At 49.5% G+C, this 19,243-nt stretch overlaps 1 protein-coding gene across 1 annotated transcript; it reads right to left on the bottom strand.

Annotated features, from left to right (window-relative positions):
* Positions 1 to 15,969: 15,969 nt before the first annotated feature.
* On the bottom strand, positions 15,970 to 17,686 carry LOC123150578 (pectate lyase). Its single transcript, XM_044570419.1, has one exon. The coding sequence runs from the start codon at positions 17,486 to 17,488 to the stop codon at positions 16,142 to 16,144; it is 1,347 nt and encodes a 448-aa protein (XP_044426354.1). The 5' UTR covers positions 17,489 to 17,686; the 3' UTR covers positions 15,970 to 16,141.
* Between the last annotated feature and the right edge of the window lie 1,557 nt (positions 17,687 to 19,243).

Raw genomic sequence — 19,243 nt, 5'->3', positions numbered from 1 at the left:
CAACCTCTGTTCTACTCTATCTCACATGTCTCTCACAAATTCTCAGGCCTCTCTCATGCATTTCTTCTTATCAGGGTGCGGACACAAGGGGCACAAGTGTTTCTGCCTCCCCTGTTGCATCTCCGTACTGTAGTAGATTACGCTACAGCAGCAGCGCTGGCCGGCACTGATACCGAGTTCATAAAGCCATGCATAGCAGCTTTGGTGAGGGCGCTCTCATGGGACCTGGTGACAGTCTCACCATTTGCAAGTACGGAAAGGTGTTGTAGCACCCGGGAGTCTCGAACCCCTTTTATCTGGTCATTCAATGTTGATGAGATTGGTGAAGGCGTCAGTCGAACAGCAGCCATGGTAGCATATTAATCCTATCCATTTTGACCGAGCCAACAGCAGTGCTCATAGGGACAAGCTGGGTAGGTCCACGCACGTAGGCAGATGCCCTCTCTCGAGCAGGTCTGGCAGGATAGGAAGATTACTGTTGAAATGACCACTCATAGGTTGTGCATGCGGCTATACACCACATGTGGCGAAATGAACAAAGGCCTAAGACATTTCGGCCTTCTTTGGTTCATAGGGTAAGGAAATCATAAAAATAAAAAAATCATAGAAAATGAGATGACATGCATCTCAAATTCTATGAGTAGAAATAATAAAGGAGGTGTCCTTTGATTCATTTTATAGGATTTTTTTCATTGAGTCTAGGCTAATATTTATTTTTCTATGAAATGTGAAGGATAGGAAGAATTTCTCCATAAAAATAGGATTTCATTCCTACAAACCAAAAGGCTCTAAAAAATTCCTACAAAATTTCAATCCTATGAAATTCCTACAAAATCCTCCAAACCAAAGGAGGCCTTCGTGTTTAAACAACTCTATTCTCTAGATGTCATACTATTGAAAACCGGGATAGTCATGAACAAGAGAATATGCCATATCTGAACGTATCTGTCTTATCTCTCGGTGGCTTTAATTCTCACGTATCTCTCTTATATCTCTATTTCTCATGTGTATCTCTTTAATTACAGAAAAGGAAAAAAATAAAAAAATGCTTTAATTTTCATGTATCTCTTTCGATCTCTATATTTCTCGCACGTACCTCTCTCTATCTCTACACGAACAAAACTACGTGACAGAAGTTCAAAGTGAAACAACGAGCAATTCAACTACTATACATTTTGGAAGAGAATAAAAGAATACAAAACTAAAAGACTAAAAGTTTTGTTGCAAGAAGTTCACGTGCTTCTGCCTGCACGGTTCAAAATTTCTAGTGCGAGCATTCATTTACATGTTAAAAAAAAGGCAAAAACAACGTTCTTTTAGCCATTTCTAAAACTATTCGCGAACGCCAACGAATTTGTGGCAACTATCTATATGAAAAAGTTTCTCCTATTCATAAGCTTTCCAACGGTATATTATATGATTCACTCCAATGAACGGTGTAAAATTTTCATTTATACCAGTACAAACAAGTGTTTATGTATTCAAAAAAAAATATTTAACCATCGCGAATATGAAGAAATGATCAATAGAGGGAAGTTGTGCGTTTTTAACAGCTTTCCATCAGTATATCGTTTGCTCAATTCCGATGAGGGGAGCTACGGGCAAAAAATAGCACATGAAAAACAGAGTGAAGTTCAAACCGGCATGTTCGAGAAGTTCAACTTCTTCACGGAGTGCGTTTTTGAAGACTGTTTTCGCGATGAAAACAGAACGCGTGATCTTGTCGGTTTCAAAATAACATAAAAATGGCTGGAAAATAGAAAAACATCTATTATATAATTTTATATAATTAAAACAAGAGTCAAACAAGTCATTACGTTCGTCCACACAGATTAAATTATCTTGACCACCGATTTTGAAGATTAAGGGCTGAGATTAAAGATGTAAACGTTAGATACGAATATTGTTACATATAGACAACTGAACACGCCACGTATATGTGAAAATATGTTCCTACTGAGCGATGTATAGGAGAATCAATCGGAAGAGTTCGGATTGACAAGGAAAGATAAGTTAATTTAATAGGAGTAAGTCAGAGTTTCAATGATAGAAGTACTCCTGCATGCATACGATGTTGCTCATGCATGCGTACATCCATAGGACAGTAAAAGAAAAGAAAACGTATTAGGAGTTGGACAGAGATGGATACTTAACCCCTTGTGGGGTATCGTCCTATCGTGAAAAAGAAGACAAACATGCATGGGCACCCCGACCCAAAGGGACCATCCTAAAAGCTTGGTGTCTTATAGGGCATCGGTTTGCAGCTCACGGCCCTACCCGGAAAAGCCTTGGAAGAAGGGAAAAGCTTACCTTCAGCTGACCGATCTCGCACGCGCATCCGCCTGCTCCGTGTCCGTCGGATCGCCTGTTGACCAGACGGACGAGATCGGTCCCGCTTTCCGTGTCTTGCACGTTCATTTTCTGAAACAGAGCTATTGTTTCAGGATAAGCAGTCGTGCAGCTGGCCTTTGTTGACTCGTGTCTCTGAGAGGGCGACGCTTCCGGATTTGGGAGGGCGGCGGCGTTCGGCGACCGGGGCATATCCAGTGCGGTGGCGACGATGATGGGTTCGGCGGTGGCCGACGTCGACTCCAGCAGGTATGGATCGGAGACGCCCCCCCCCCCCCACCCCCACCCCACCCCACCCCCTCCCACCCCCGCATTTCTGGGCGACCACCGTCCTGGCACCACCAACATTAGACACAACCACATCACAACGCCTTACGTCCACGCACACTCCAAGTTTCTACAACAACAACGTTGTTGCGGAACGGCGGCAGTGAAGACTGCGCGACGCAGTCGGAGATGTTGTTGCAAGGGTCTTGTTACAGAAAATTAGGCGCATCATGAAATGTCTTTTCAATTTTTGCAACAAGGGTCTTGCTGCAGAAAATTAGAGAATAAGAGTTTTTGCAACAGGGGACTTGTTGCAGAAAATTAGAGAAAACGGGTTTTCGCAACAAAGCTCTTGTTGCGGGAAATTAGATATGAGAAAGTTTCGCAACAAAGCTTTTGTTGCAAGAAAATAGAGAAGAGGAGGTTTCGCAACTAGAGTAGCTCCTACATGCCGGCGGCGGGCAGATTTTGCGGTGGCTTGGTGGCGGCGCCACGCGGGGCGCAGCTCAGTCGGGGTCGGGTTAAGACTGTCTTGTTTCTGCAACAGAGTGTTTGTTGCGGGAAATAACGAATGGGCATGCGGGGCGCAGACACCGGATCAGACGACTATCAGTTCGGTTATCCAACGGCCATCGAGACGACGGATAAAATCTAAACATCGGTTGGCGGACGCGTAGCAGCGCCCTTGGAAGAAACATGTGTTTTTCAAATATTATATTACATGAAAATAGGGACAATAGTAGCATTATTTAATCCAAAAATATGTAAAATAAACACTTCTCCGATACTCGGGCCGGGCCAAGGCTTGCAGCACTTTGCCCGTAACCTGGCCCGTCGCAGACAATGGGGAGTGACAAAACCTGCAGGCCGGCCCAATAGCGGAACTGTATGTATCGTGCTAGCCTGCATGCATCGAGGCTGTTGCGCATTTCAGTTTCCAACAGAACAACGGACTCGATCGTAGCACGCACCTAGATTGCAGGCGATGCCAATATAAATGTACTCACCGGCAGAGGCATAGCATAGATGCACGATCGCTCCCGACCCTAGATTCCCCCAAACTTCTCCGCTCCCGTTCCAATCTCACCCCCGGCCAGCGACGAATCGTCGATCGATCAACTTCTCTCGCGCAGTCGCGCGATTCCTTGATGGCGTCGCATGCCATGGACAGCGCCGCCGACGACTTGTTCTACCGAGTGCTGCAATCACTAGAAGCACGAGACTCTATACTCGAGGGCCAAGCAGAAGACATCGCCCAAGACGACGACATCAACATGCACATGCTGCGACGACAACAACAGCAACAAGAATACGCCGACGCGCTGTTTCGTGAGCTTACTGGCGTCGATTTTAATTCCGATTTGGTCATGGCGGACACAGACGACCCTGATGCTCCAGACGACTCAGCGTTGGGCGAGGCGGTGGCCGAGGCGCTGATGACCGTGGAAGCGCCTTCGGACGGGCAGGGCTGCCCGATCTGCATGGAGGACGACGACGATGACGACGCAGGGACGGGCGCATGGAAGGAGACGCCGTGCGGGCACCGGTTCCACGGGTGGTGCGTGGACAGGTGGCTGCACGCCAAGGGGAGATGCCCCATGTGCCGGCGCCATCTGGTGACCATGCCCGCCGCCGCCGCCTCTAGTATCAGTCCCGTTGGATTGTCAGATTTTGTGCTCGCGGTGGCGGGAGTTGAGGATGCCATCATGGAGTTCATGCGTGAGGGTGCATCTTTTGACAGGTCTTAGTTGCCTCTCTACCGAAATTAATGTTGCTGCTTGCTTAGGGTTGTGGTGACATGCCTGTGTTGGATGTTTGCTCTTTGTGAATTTCAATTCAGTTCCATCGGCAAACTTATCATATGCTCGGACCTAATGTCTGGAAATGTAATCATATATTTATCCACATGTTCTTCATCATGTTCTGTCATGTTAATTACTCTCAAAATTGACATGTTTTGAACCTTTGACATATATTTTGTTTTGAGTCTGAGATGTTCTGATGAAAGAAAGCATGGTCTGCCATAACTTAACTTAGTGCAATATTTTTTAACCTATTTATTGCTATTTTATTACTCGAGAACTATATAAGAATCCATAATAGGAAGAAATTCCTACTGTTTTGCTTATAGAAAAGAGCATCAAGTGCATTGGATATTTCTTCCTTCCCCAACGCTACACATCTTCCCTGGAAGGGGGAGGGGGGACCATCCCGGTCGGCCTCGTAATCTCTCAATTTTGAAATTGATGACAACGAGTCATCATCTAGGTGCAAGGTCAGACATGAAACTTAAACATGGGCATTTTGGTGGCTGCCACATTTTCTTCCTTCCTGTTGAGTATATGGTTTTGTATGTATATTGTATATCATGACCCACCTTCTAGTTATTGTATAAAAGAGATCGAGGCCCATGTTATACACCATATATACGTGCTTATGCACCCGATTAATACATCGAGAGTTGCATTGCCAAAAGTTATTTCTTTACATCGTATCATACCTTTGATCCCTGACCTAACCCGCCGCCGCCGCGATCATCATCGTCGCCGGCGCCACGCCACGCCGCCACTGCCGCTACGTACTCCATACGCCGCCGCGTCGCCTCCCCGTTAGCCGCCGCCGCCCTCCCACCTAAACCCTAGCTTCCGCCTACCTCACCTAACCCTAGCCGCCGCCGTTGTTGCCATCACCACAGCCGCCGCTGCCCCTTCCCACAGCCGCCGCCCTCCCGACGCGCCGCCGCTGCCCTCTCACGCAGCCACCACGCCTCCTTCCCGCTACGCCATGGAATCCCCCGGCTCCTCCGTCTCCATCCGCACCAATCTGTTCGCCGGTCCCGACTCTGACCTCATTCGCGACCTCAACATCCTCGGTCGGGTTCCCGTCATCCTTGACCACCACACCTCCACCTACTATGCCTGGAAGACGTACTTCTCCCTTGTGTTTCGTGAGTACAATCTCCGGGATCACATTGATGGCTCTGTGGACTCACGCTTCATGGTGAACGATGACGAGCGGATGACCATCGACGCCACTCTCATCCGCTATTTCTACACCACCATCTCGAAGGACCTCTTCCACATGGTGGTATCTGACAAGGATGACGTTGACGCCGTCTGGACCAATCTCAAAGGCCTCTTCACTGACAACAAGCTTCAGCGCAAGGTTTTCTAGCACGACAAATTTTTTGGATGTCAGCGGCATGACTCGTCCATCGACGACAATTTCTTGCGCCTCAAGAAGCTTTTCGATAAGCTCCGTGACCTAGGTGAGAAGGTCTCCGACGAGCTTCTCAGTACGCTCACCGCCGGCTTGAACGATGACTTCGGGAACACCGCCTCCAACCTCACCCTTATCCCCAACCCGACTTTTCCCAAGGTCGTGGCGTACCTGAAACTGGAGAAACGACGGACGAAGATGGCGCGCACTCGGGCCACCCACAACGCCCTCGCCGCCAGTACTACCCGCGGCGGTGCCCCGCCCGCCCCGGCCCCTCAGCCGCGGCCCAGCCCAGACCCCTACCAGGCGCCGCCTCCGCCAGGGTTCCCGTTCCCGCAGCAGCAGGCCCCACAGTCGCCCCGCCGATAGCAGCCGAGGCGGTCCCCATGGCCGCAAGCAGCACGCACCCGCGGGCACCCAAGGAGGGCTGCCTCACCCATCACAGCAGTCGTGCGTACCAACCGGCGCCCTGGCCTGCCGGGCAGAACCCGTGGACAGGAGTCGTCCACGCATACTCCATACCCATTCCGCGAGCCCTCGTCCCCGGCTCCTTCGGCGCTCGTCCGAGAGCTCATCAGGCGCTGCATGCGGCTCCACAGCCGTCCGCGCCCTCGCTGTCCTACAAGTACTCGACGCCCTACGGGTCGCTCCCTCGGGCTGGCGGGTCCCCCCCTGCTCCTCGCGGCGCCTCCACCGCAGCCGCAGCCTTCGGCTCCGGCGCTCCCTCCGGCACCCTATGATCCCGCGATGTTAGCAGCACTGCACTCCGCTCCCACGCCAGAGAACTACACCGGCGGTGGCGACTGGTACATCGATACTGGAGCTACGACTCATATGGCCTCCAACCCCGGTAACCTACTCACCGCTCACCCCGTCCATACCGCTTGCATCACCGTGGGCGACGGTTCATCCCTTCCCATTACACATCTTTGTCATGCTGCTTTTCCATCAAATTTCATGCCATTATCCCTGTCTAACATAGTTGTCTCTCCTGACCTTATTAAAAATCTTGTATCCATTCGTTCTTTTACACGTGAAAATCCCGTCACCATTGAATTTGACAAGTTTGGCTTTTCTGTTAAGGATGCTCGTACCGGGATGGTGCTCCACCGATGTGACAGCCCCGACGAGCACTACCCGTTTTACTCATCCACTTCCTCCGCCGCCGCACCCATGGCGCTCTCCACTGGAGTGGACCTCTGGCATGTTGTTTAGGTCATATTGATGTAAAACGCATGAAGAAACTCCATGCAGATGGGATTTTGGAATCACTTGATTATGAATCATTTGATACTTGCAAACCACGCCTCATGGACAAGATGACTAAAACTCCGTTCTCCGTAACAATGGAGTGAGGTAATGACTTATTAAAAATAATACAAACCGATGTATGCACTCCGATGAGTGTTGAAGTTCGCGGCGGGTATCGTTATTTTCTGACCTTCACAAACGATTGAAACAGATATGGGTATATCTACTTGAATTTAGTGATGTAAGGAGAAAGTTGAAAAAGGTTAGCAAGGAGTTTGAGAAGGAGAAGTGTAAATAGTTACATCGGGGCTCATCGCAGCGGGAGAAGGAGCTGGCGAAACAGCTGAATGAGCTACTGTTGAGGGAAGAGATTATCTTCGATTTAGCGGAATCATCTGAAACAATATCTATAATAACTTCGACATGCAGGCTGCACCTCACATTTACTTCTATCGTTTCAGAGTAATTAACATGATACAACATTTTCTTTGCGAGATTAACAAGATGGAAGATGGTGGAGAAACGTGGACAATTGTACATGTATGATTACACTAACTGATGGACGTCGTTTCCTAAAGGGCAAGCTTACTCTGAACTGAACTGAGGGAAGCATCGCAACAAACCACCCTAGCTAAGCATCATCATCAATGTCCATGGCAACAGACTCGGTAACATCCTGGCCATATTCGGGACGGGTAACGAAGTAGTATGAGTATGGCGCAGCGGCAGTGGCAGCGGCAGGCATGGTCACCACCTGGCGCCGGCACATGGGGCAGCTCCCCTTGGCCTTGAGCCACTTCTCCACGCACGTCCCGTGGAACCGGTGCCGGCACGGCGTCTCCTTCCACGCGGCCGTGTCGTCGTCCTCCATGCAGATCGGGCAATTGACGTCGTCGTCGGATGACGGCGCGTCCACCGTCTTCAGCGCCTCATCCAGCGCCGCTGCCGACGCCAGGTCCAGGCCTTGTGGAGCCTCCACGGCGTCGACGTGTGGGATGATGCCCGCCGTGTTCAGCACGGCGCGTAGCTGTAGTTGCAGCCAGTCGAGAGCATGTTGGCGCCTAAGCTGGCGATGCACGACGGCGACGTACTCGGCTAGAATGCCCGCGTGAACTTCTTCTTGTTGCAGGTGGTCGCCGTCTTGGCCAATGTCCATGGTATTTTTTTTAAACTCGGAGTGCCTCGGCTCGTGTCGGCGTAGGATTTTTTTTTTTTAACTCGGAGTAGGATTTTTTTTTGGGAAGCACGTGGCGGAAACACGTCGCAGGAAGGGAGACTCCACGTCAAGCTCTTCTTCAGGTGGGCCAGTCCACTAACGCAGGGTTTTTTTCTTTCTTTTTTCATTCTTTTTATTTTCCAGTTTTATTTCTGTTTACCTCTTGTTTCCCTTTTGGTTTATTTGCAATTCTTCTTTTTGGAGGAATATGGAAACACTTCTTCAAAATTATTTTAACATATATTCTAACACACATGAACAATTTCCTGCAATAGTGTCAAAAATTTATATGTATGAATTTTTCTATTCGCATGCAGAAACATTTTCTAAATATGACCTATTTTTTATGTATATACATTCACATCCTAAAGTTACTTTTATAGTGATTCTCAAATTATTAAGTAAAATGGTGTTTTATTTCTACAAAACAAAATATAAATATGAATTAATGGTCCTCTCGGATGGCCCACTATTTCTCTTCCTGCTGCAAGACGCGCTATGTTAGATGCCGCTTTGAGAGCCTAAAAAAACAGTTGCCGCTTTTGAGAAGCATATAGGAGCATCCCATGGCGAGCAGATTTTTTTTAGGGAAACATGGCGAACAGTTTGAGTCCGCTACTAGGATGGACTTCAAAACGAGATTTTTCAATGGACCCATTGTATCCACGAGTGGAATCAATCATGCAACTTACCTTGAGATTCTAGTAGGACGGGTATTATCCATCGGCGGGTTGACTCTTTCACCAAGAAAAGTCTAGGGTTTCCCTGCCTCCCGTCGGCGTAGCCGTCTGTCCGTCTCATCTCTGGTGGCCTTAGGGTCATGGCGGCGCAATGTATCTCGGTCCTTACCGGCGGGAGGACTCTGTTTTCAGTTGTTTCTTTGCGCTTTGTTAGGGTTTATGTCCTATTCAGGGAGACGAGACGGCGATGGCTCCCTGAAAATGAAATAAGGTTCTCTCTGCCTATTCCTCATCTTGATGGTGTGTCTAGTATCATCGATGGGCGTGTGGAGGTGTGTTTTCTACGGATCTATCCTTGATGGATTTGCTCCGATCTGGTCATAGTTCATCTATGTTCATGTGTTTTCAGGTTGGATCTTCCAATCTATGCTACTCTTCATCGACGGCAATTGTTGTTCTGTTGTGCTGATCCTATGGGGCCTTAACACGATGACTCTCTAACTGTCTACTACAACAAGTTTTGCCCGGCTCCGGCGAGGGAGGGAAAATGATGGAAGCGTGCCTTCGGCTCGCTTGAGTGCTTGTAGTCATCGCTAGATGGTCTACGGGTCTGGATGTATCTTTTAGTATTTCTAGTGTTCGTTGTATTGCCATGATTGAAGATAAATAGATTGGGAGTTTTCTCAAAAAAAACTCCTTAGCGGATTGATATTTTTAGTGTTCGTTGTATTCCCATGATTGGTAAGCCTCTTAACATATTCATGATACTCCTTGGTACTTCACTAGCTATAACACATTTTAGACCACTCTGGATTTAAAAAGTCTTATTATATTACTTCACAAAAGGATTATTTCTTTTGGTAAAAACGAATAGATATGTGCACGCATTGGCGGAACCGGCGGGTGGCACACCCATAAATTTAAGAACTTTTTTCCACATATACTATTTGGGCCCAATAGCCCAACTCAACCCGAGACAGAGTAGTCGCGCCCAGCTGCAAGGAGCGACCTAATCCCAAACTCGCTCGGGCCCTCGGCTGTCGCAGCACGCCTGTTGTGCTGCTGCCACCTGCAGCTGCTCCACTCAAGCGCCCGCCGCTCCTCTCAACCTCTCACATTTTCCGCGACTCCGCCAGATCACCTTCCACCACGTCCGAACTTAATAATACGTAGAAACACAAGCTCTATGACTTTGAGCGTGTTTGGTTGCCTACATATGGCCCAGCCTGGCCCACGCGAAAAGAACTTGGCCCGTTTGATTGTTTGTGTTTACTGTGCGGCCCGCATGGCATGAAACTTAAAGCAGCTCTAGGCGAGGCCGAGGGGAAACGCCTGAATAGGCAGTAGCTGGCAAGCCCGGCTCGGGCGAGACAGGAGAGGGCGACGCGCTTCTCTCCTTGTGCGACCAAGGCGATGGTGCGAGCTCGCCCGCGTCGCCGGAAAATCGGCGGGAGGATTTAGGCTCACCTCCCACCGAGTACGCCCCTATTTAGCCCCTCCCTCACCGCCCCAACTCCCGCCACCATTCTTCCTCCCTTCGAGCTCTCCCGCCGACGCGCATCGGCACCGACGAGCAGGTAAGCGGCGCATCTTCATCGGCCGACGGTCCACGGCGTCGGCGCTCCTTCACCGGCCGGCGGTGATCTTCTACGACCCCCCCCCCCCCCCCGGCCCTCGTCCTCGAGCTGCAGTCATGGCCTCTGTGACTTTAATTCCCCTTTCTCTCTATTCCTTCTAGCTAGATCTGAACTACAGCTAGGGTTTGATCTAGATGCATGGTTGATTAGTGGTCTGATCTGTGAACTCATATGGTTGATTGCTATGCTGCGGTTGCAATTTGTGGTAGGATTAGATGTTCAAGCATGTGGTAGGCTGGATTGGTAGTAGAGTTTGAAGTTGAACCTTGTGCTTGTGTTGATTCGTGCTTAGATCTATGATTTGTAGCTATTGGTGGTCCATTTGTAGCATGTTGTTTGTTGTAGATGTATGTTCGTGCTCATAGATTGTTCGATATGCTTAGTATCATAGTGATGAAGCATGTGCTTAGTATGATAGTGATGAAGCATGTGCTTACTATGATAGTGATGAACCATGTACATGTATGCTCCTGCTTTCATGCATTGTCCAGTATGTTGTGTGTTATGCTTACTGTCAGTGCGTTCTACAATTTTAGGACATGACCACGCAAACGCAAGATCTTAGTCAGGCCCTTGTACTGCCCGACAACCAGTTTGCTCCATCTTTTGTCGAGGACTCGCAGCCTATGTCCGAGATGGCACCTGATTCAGAGGTGTTCGCGTTTGATTCTGTCTATGTGCCAGTAGTGCTTGTTGAGCAAACTTTTACTGTTGTTGTTGTTGTCGCTGCACTCAAAGTAGCAACAACAAAGGCAAAGAAGGATGGTAGGTCGAACAACATGAAGTGGCAGCCGTTCATGTCCATGTTTGTGCTGAACAAGATGTGTGAGCTCATCTCTAGTAGAGTTAGGGCTGACAAGGGCTTCAAGGAGGTGCACTTGAACACCGTTGCGAAGCAGGTATTCGTGTTTTGTGGGTAGGAGGTGTCTGCCACCCAGGTGTACAACCACCTGAGGAAGGGGGGAGGTCGATGGATCCATGTGTCCAAGCTGAGAGATCTTAGCGGCGCCTCATGGGATGAGAACACTTGCTCCATAGTGCTGGAGGCAGAGCACTACGCTGGCCATGTCGCGGTTAGCTCACATCACTCTTTCTTTTCATACTGTCCACCATTGCCTATTCCTAATCACAACTAACAACACTTGTGTTTCATTCTTAGGACCACTCAAGGAACGGTGAGTTTCTCAACACACCCATACAGAACTACAGCCAGATGCAGCACATCTTCTCCTTGGGGTGGCAATTGGGAAGCATGTCATGGGCTCGGGGGAGTCTCTTGGTTCTCCCATGCCAAACTTTCCTGGGACCCCGGACGTCGAGGTCCTTGATGGCCCTGACAAGCCCTTCGAGAAGCACGTCGACAAGCCATTTGACCCCGTTCGACAAGCCATTTGACCCCGTCCATGATAGGAAGAGGAAGAGAGGAGACCTGATGAAGGGGGAGATCAATGTGCTTTATAGCATGACTGAGGCGGTGAAGGAGGTGGCAACAGCCATCAGGGAGTGCAAGCCCCACGACATCCATCCAGACCTGTATGGCGCTGTCATGACCCGGGGTGGCTTTAGTGACGAGGCTTTCATGGCAGCTCTCAGCCACCTGCTTGACAACAAGGCCCAAGGTGTTGGGTTCGTTGCCTTGGCAGACGCTCACAGGGTGTTTTGGCTCGGGAACTGGCTGGGAAAGCACTACTACTAGAGTGGTGCTGCCTGTGAGCGTGCATGATCCACGACGGCGATGGCAGTGGCGATGACGATGACGATGACGGCGTACATTTTGTGTACCTAGGGCTGAAAAACTATTTGGTGGTTTGTATATTTTGGTGAGGTGGTATATACTAACCCCTCACAATGATGGTGAACTTGCGGTGGTAGGACGACACCCTCTTTTGTATGTGGTGGTAGGTTAACACCATGGTAGTGCTAGGTAGAACTTGCTATGCCGTATGATCATGCATGGTTTACTTCTTCTCTTCTGCTCCATTGTTATTTGTGTGCTACTTTGCTTGCTACTTATGTGCTTCATTGCTTTGCTGCTTCAACTCTTGCTCTTGTGCATTGCAGGGGTTTACAGTTGATGGGATGAAGCTAGTGAACAAGTGGCATCGTATAGCAACAGTAGCCATAGAGGGTTCAAGACTAGGCAGGCAGCAGAATAAGCTTACTCCAACTGGGTGCGAAATCACGGAGGCAACAGTGCTGACAGTGGTAAGGTTGGAGGTGTCAAAGTGAAAGGTGCTAAGGTGGATCGTCAGTTTGGGCTGAAACTGAAGAACTTTGTCATCTTCGCCCAGTTCATCGCCATGGTTTTGTTGTGGCGTTGGTGTGCTAGGTGTGATCATTGTGAGTAAGCTCACCAATTAGGGTACAAGGTAAGCACACCATGTACGCCGTATGCAATCAAACACTGTGTTCACGTGCCGATTGGGCCAATGCAGACAACCAAACAAAGTGCACTTGCGTATTACCTAATGCAGGGACCCTAGATGCAAGCAACCAAACAACTTGCAGATGCTGCATTAAGGCCTGTTTTTGCTCATCCAGGCTGGGTTGAGAAGTGTATGCGATGCAGGAACTGTTCACAATTTGAACCAAACACGCCCTTTATCTCCCTCTCTTCACACACTCTCGCATCCTCTCTCTCACACACACGCGCATGCGCCCACACACGCAGATGCGCGCGCGCAGACACATTTGTGTCTTATACACTTACCGCCTTCAACAACCCTACTTCCTTGCACGTCTAGATTCAGCTTCCACGAGGCCATCGTGTCTAGATCCATCAAGAACGCCGACTATAATGATTGTAGCCAACTTTCATGAGATCATCCTGTCAAGATCTGTAGGCTCGATCCCCGCTGATCCGACGGCGCCAACACCAAGGAGGTTACCAAGCGGGAGTACGCGCCCTACACCGAGTACAAGGACCGGGTGCGTGAAGTCTACAATCTGAGATTTCTGCACGGAGATTTAATATATTTTAAGCAAGCTCGATTTCGAGAAATGTGTCCACAGTTATTGGATTGTTTTGTAATTTGTTCATTTCGCTTTGTTCATTCATCTTTCTAATTTTGTTTATGATCACCCAAAAAATACCTTGGATTTGGTTAGACTCGGATTCCAAAAATAATGGTAATATGGTGGGTTTATGATTTTACAAATAGTGGCGAAACATTTGCTTCTAGCTTCAGAAAATGCAGTACTATTGGTTTTTATCAATATATTAGGAACAACCTCCAATCTTGTATTTGCAAAATCGGTGTATTAGTCACATTTGTGCTACCTATGGAGCATATTTCACATAACTATGCTATATACAAGGCTACGTGCATAACAGAAACTTATAAATTTTAATTTCCAGTGAAAGTATATTCACATGTTGTTCATCATGTTCTGCCGTGTTAATTACTCTTAAAACTGAGATGTTTCGAACCTTTGATGTCTATTTTGTATTTCAGTGTGAGATGTTCTGATTGAAGAAAGCCTGATCTGTCTTAACATAGCTTAGTCCAAGTTTTTTAAAACCTATTTGTCACTGTTATATTACTAGAGAACTATATAACAATCCATAGTAGAAAGAAATTCCTACTGTTTCGTCTAAAGAAAGAAATTCCTATAGTCAAGGATGCATGTGTTACGCACACCAAACGTGTGAAGATCAAGTGCTTTCGATTCAGAACAATATATCCAATGCCCTTAATGCTCTCTATTCTTTGGGCAGAACAGTAGAAATTTCTTCCTACTATGGACTCATATACATGATGCTTTCGTTCAGAACATCTCACACTTAGAAAAATGCCAGAATATCTCAGATCTGAGAGTAATTAACAATTTAACATGACGTGGAACATAAGTAAAAACATGTTTTGAGCATATGATAGCATTTCCAGACATATCATATCCCTCCTGTATATGTTTGCGGATCTGAATTGAAACTCATACTAGTATCAGAAAAAGGAAAAACGCGCAGAGGTATGTCAATGTCAATTACAACCCGACAACCCTAATTAAGCACTCAACAATTTCCCTAGAGAGGCAAGTACGTAACCTAGAAATTCCATGATGCCATGATGGCATCGTAGTCAATGTAAGCCGGCAGGTCTATATTCTCTGGCCATAGAGCGAAATCATTATAGATAGTACTAATGGCGGCGGCGTCGGGGAGCATGGTCACCACCTGGCGCCGGCACATGGGGCAGCTCCCCTTGTCCTGCAGCCACCTCTCCACGCACCGCCCGTGGAACCGGTGCCCGCATGGTGCCTCCTTCCATGCGCCGCTGTCGTCGTCGTCGTGGTGCAGACAGATCGGGCCCGTCGGACGGCCCATCCACCGTCTTGAGCGCCTCAGCCACCGCCATGGCCAATGCCGGGCCCTCCGGAGCAGCCGCGACACCGACGTGTGGCCACTCGGGAGTAAAACCGGTGAACTCGTGAAACTGCACGGCGGACTCGCGTAGAAACTCGTCATATTGTAGTTCTTGTACCACGTACGTGTCGTCGTAACCGTGTTGGGCGATTTCTTGTACCTGGGCCTCGAGTAGAGAGTCTTGTGGTTGGGACGCGAGTATAAAGTCTTGTGGTTCTTGTGGTTGTGGTAGCAGCAGGTGGAAGTCGTGGTCAGCGATGTCCATGGCTTGGGCGTATTCCAGTTCTTGTTGTCGCGGCAGCTGCATGTTGTCGCCGCTGTCTTCTGCTTGGCCCTCGAGTACTACAAAGTCTGGTACTTGTTGCGATTGCAGCTCTGCTGGGTAGAAGTAGAAGAAGCCGTCGTCGGCGATGTACATGGCAAACGATGCCATCAAGGAATCGTGCGCGCGAGAGAAGTTGATCGCCGGCTACGTGTGTTTGTACTTGGCGACCTGAGATTGGATCGGGAGGAGATTTTTGGGAAGCGACGGGTGCGTCTATGCTTCCGGTGTGTTTATACTGGTATCGCCTTGCACTACTACGATCGAGTCCTTTTTCTTTTTCTTGTGAGAACTACGTACGATCGAGTCCTTTGTTCTGTTGGAAACTGATTACGCAACAACAGCAGCCATCGATGCATGCAAAACAGGCTACCACGATACAGTTCCGGCCGGCCTGCAGGTTTTGTCACGCTCTTTGTTCTAAACCGGACATTGTCCGGGCGGGGCCTGGCTTGGCCCGGCCCGTGTATTGGAAAAGTGTCTATTTTCCCATTTATTTATTAAAATGACAAGTGTAATATCCGGCAAACGTTATACGGAATAGCTTCACACACCACGCTTTTTTGGACGGCATCTGGACTATGTAGCATCTCACGTTCCTTCATGCGTCGGCTGAAAAATCGCAATCCCGCGGCTGCCCGTCGCAAACACACACAGGTCAGAGGTGAGGTTGGATCAGGATAGCAATTGCAGGCTCTAAGACACTTTTTCCATTTGAGACCGGTTACCACACACGAGTTACACGCACGCGTGTAAAACTTTGTGACCTTTTAAATCACAACTTGCACCCGGAGAGACGACAATTAATGAGCCGGCAAGGCGGCACAATTGAAGTTACTAGCACGGCTTGCCGATGCCGCAGTCGAGCACGCCGGCGAACCGCGTGAGCTGCCCGACATACCTGCCGTGCTTGGCCGGGATGAAGTCCATGTTGCCGTACCTGCGCTCGTTTTGGCCGCCGGACTCGTTGAAGAATGCCCCGTTCACCATGACGTCCCCCTGCGACTTCCACACCCAGTCCTTGTACTCGGTGTAGGGCGCGTACTCCCGCTTGGTCACCTCCTTGGCGTTGCCGTCGTCGGGCGCGATGAACCGGTTCCCCTGGCTGATGATGGTGGGGTCCCGGTTGCCGCCGATGGCGTACATCTGCCAGTGCGTGTAGTCGTTGTTCACCACCTGGAAGAAGCCGAAGCGGCAGCGGGGCATCCGCTGCACCAGCCCCTTGCCGAAGTGGTTGAACGCCACGGTGACCTGCATCATCCTGTCCTGCTCCTCCGTGTTGCTAGCGCCGAACAGCATCACGTGGTCATGCTTGGTGAAGTGGCTGTTGGACACGGTGATGGCGGTGGAGCCGCTGACCACGTCGATGAGGCCGTCGGCGCAGCTGGACATGGACACGTGGTCGATCCACACGCTGCTGGAGGAGAGGATGGAGACGCCGTCGCCGTCGCTCCGGGTGCGCCGCCCGTAGTGGTGCTTGGAGTCCCGGATCATGCCGCCCGAGTGCGGCACGGAGTGGTGGATGTGGACGTTGTGGATGATCACGTGCCTCACGCCCTGCAGCGTCATCTGTGCCCCCGTGATGTGCACCTGCGCGCCGCGCCCGTCGATCGTCTTGTTGCTGTTCACGATGAGCTCCTGGGAGAGTCTAATGACCATGGACCGCCCGAAGACGATCCACAGCGGCCGGTCCTGGATCACGCCGAACCGGAGCGTGCCCTTCTTGGGGACGATGAGCTCGTCGTCGCTGAGATCGGTGACCACGTACGTCCGGCCGCCGGCGCCGCCCGCCGCGTTGTGGCCGAAGCCGCGCGCGCAGGTGGCGAGGCGCTGCCGGTTGCTGGCCCAGTCGGCGCGGCAGCGCCAGCACCGGTCGATGGGGTTCGTCGCCACGCACGGGCGGCCACCGTACCTCCTCGCCAGCGACCGCCGCGCCGTCGCCCGGTGCACGTCCCGGTTGAAGCGGTTGAGCTCCGCGACGGGGTCGCTCACGTAGGCCGCACGGCTATAAGCGCGGGCCTCCTCCGCTCGCTTCGCCCAGTACTCCTCGTCGGCGGTGACGTTATAGGCCGGCAACGGTGCCTTCTGCGTGGGCGCCTCTGCCGCCGCGGTCACGGCAAGGGTGGCGAGGACGTACAGTAGAATGTGGAGGGGGCTCCTCGCCATTAGGGAGCCCGCCGCCATGTTACGGCCGGCCGGCGCCTCCCTCACCGCCAGAAGGGTCTCAGGAGAAATGAAGTTTCTCTGAGACCTCCTCCCGCGGTGGCGGCACCGCGTAGTTAGATATACATATATATAGAGCGCAGCTTGAGCACACGTGAAGCCTTGTTGGTGGCGGTGGAGCGCGCGACGTACGGCCGACGAGCGGTGAACCGTTTGTCCGTGCTTCAGTAGTCCCCCCTGCTCTTAGCTGCACACATGCACCTGCGTCTTCATTTTCCTTTTGCATGCTGCTTACGTGCTAAATATTCGCCATGCATTCATCACAAGCTGAAAGCAACATATATTAGCCGTATACAGTAAAATTGCCATGTCTTCTGCTTATTGGTTTTTCATCACAAGAAAATAGACGAAAATGGCTTCTTACAGATGCTATGCCGGCTCAATCTTTCGAAGGCGCTCATAATGTTAGAATGTGCATGCATTCGTTCATAGGGATGACCATATGTGAACGACTTTGATTGTACTGTCTCAAAAAAATAATTGTAATCAAGGTGGAATGGACGGTCGATTACTTATAGATGTGGACTCTACGAGGGCTGTTGCTGCACACAACATTTGGCTGTACGTTGCTGCTGAAGTTCATCCAGAAACAACAACAGAGATCTTGAAGATGAGGCCAAGCTGATCATTGATGCCGCTGCCCCAGCATTTGGAGCAACCCCGTGCCTAAAGCATGCAAGATTCATGCCCATCTGGCAATGACATGCAGCTAGCGGGAATAGGGAGCGGCATGCATGCGGCTGAGCTGGCTAACAAACTGCTTCGAATCATATGGCCAACGCATTTTTGTCGCTTGTAGCACGTACTCTGCCCTTCCTTCTTATTCTGGAAAACTAACGGGCGCGGCGGCGAGGGAGAAGAGGCCAAGATGCGTCATGCGCCACTGCCAAAAATCACTTTTTAGGGGAAGTTTTTAAAGCATCTCACTTGCGGATCTCTAATGGAGACCTTGTATACCTTGAAAGGCCGCTTAGGCTGTGCTTGGTTGGGCTTTTTGTACCAACTCCCGCTTTGTATAAGCTAAATTTTCACAACGGCTTTTGAGAATCTGTAACTCCTCCGTAGTGTAAATTTCAAAGCCGGGTGCCCCAACTTTCCAGCTTCTAAACCATCCATTTTTAGGTGCCCCATGAAATTGAGTAGTATTTACCCACAAATGCCACTGCCAAGTCATACCCCTTCGTTGCTTTCTCCCCTCCCACGAAAGAACGAGCTAGAGGTCTCGCCAGAAACTCTTTTTGCGCGTTAACGGTAGCTACTGGTAATGTCTAATACAACTATGGGCCTTCATTGTCCTTACATGGCTGACATGGATGTGACAGCTCTCTCTCTCTCTCTCTCACACACACACACACACACATGTGGCTATCTCTTCTCTCTCCCGCGCGAACAAATCCTCGGACTTTATTTCATCTTAGCTAATTGAAAACATTTATATCTTTTAAAACATAAGCTTGTTTTAAAAATAATTTATATATTTCACATGAAAAATGTGTTATTTGTGAAACAAGACAGTGGAAAGTGAAATATATGTTATGAAAGTGAAAAAAAATGATACATAAATGTCAACTTGTGAAACCGATTCTTTGAAAATGTGAAACAATTTATAATGAGTGAAATAGATGTTTTCTATGAGACAAGCCAGTGAAAAGTGAAACATATGTTTTTAATTGTGAAATAGTAACTAAAAATAAAAGTGAAACATATAGGTTATGG

The sequence above is a fragment of the Triticum aestivum genome, chromosome 7A, assembly GCF_018294505.1.
Source record: "Triticum aestivum cultivar Chinese Spring chromosome 7A, IWGSC CS RefSeq v2.1, whole genome shotgun sequence".
In the NCBI taxonomy this organism is placed as follows: domain Eukaryota; kingdom Viridiplantae; phylum Streptophyta; class Magnoliopsida; order Poales; family Poaceae; genus Triticum; species Triticum aestivum.
This window is presented reverse-complemented; position numbering and strand designations above follow the sequence as displayed.

Excerpts from the sequence above, each read along its gene's own strand:
- LOC123150578 (XM_044570419.1), bottom strand. The coding sequence starts at position 17,488 with ATGGCGGCGGGCTCCCTAATGGCGAGGAGCCCCCTCCACATTCTACTG.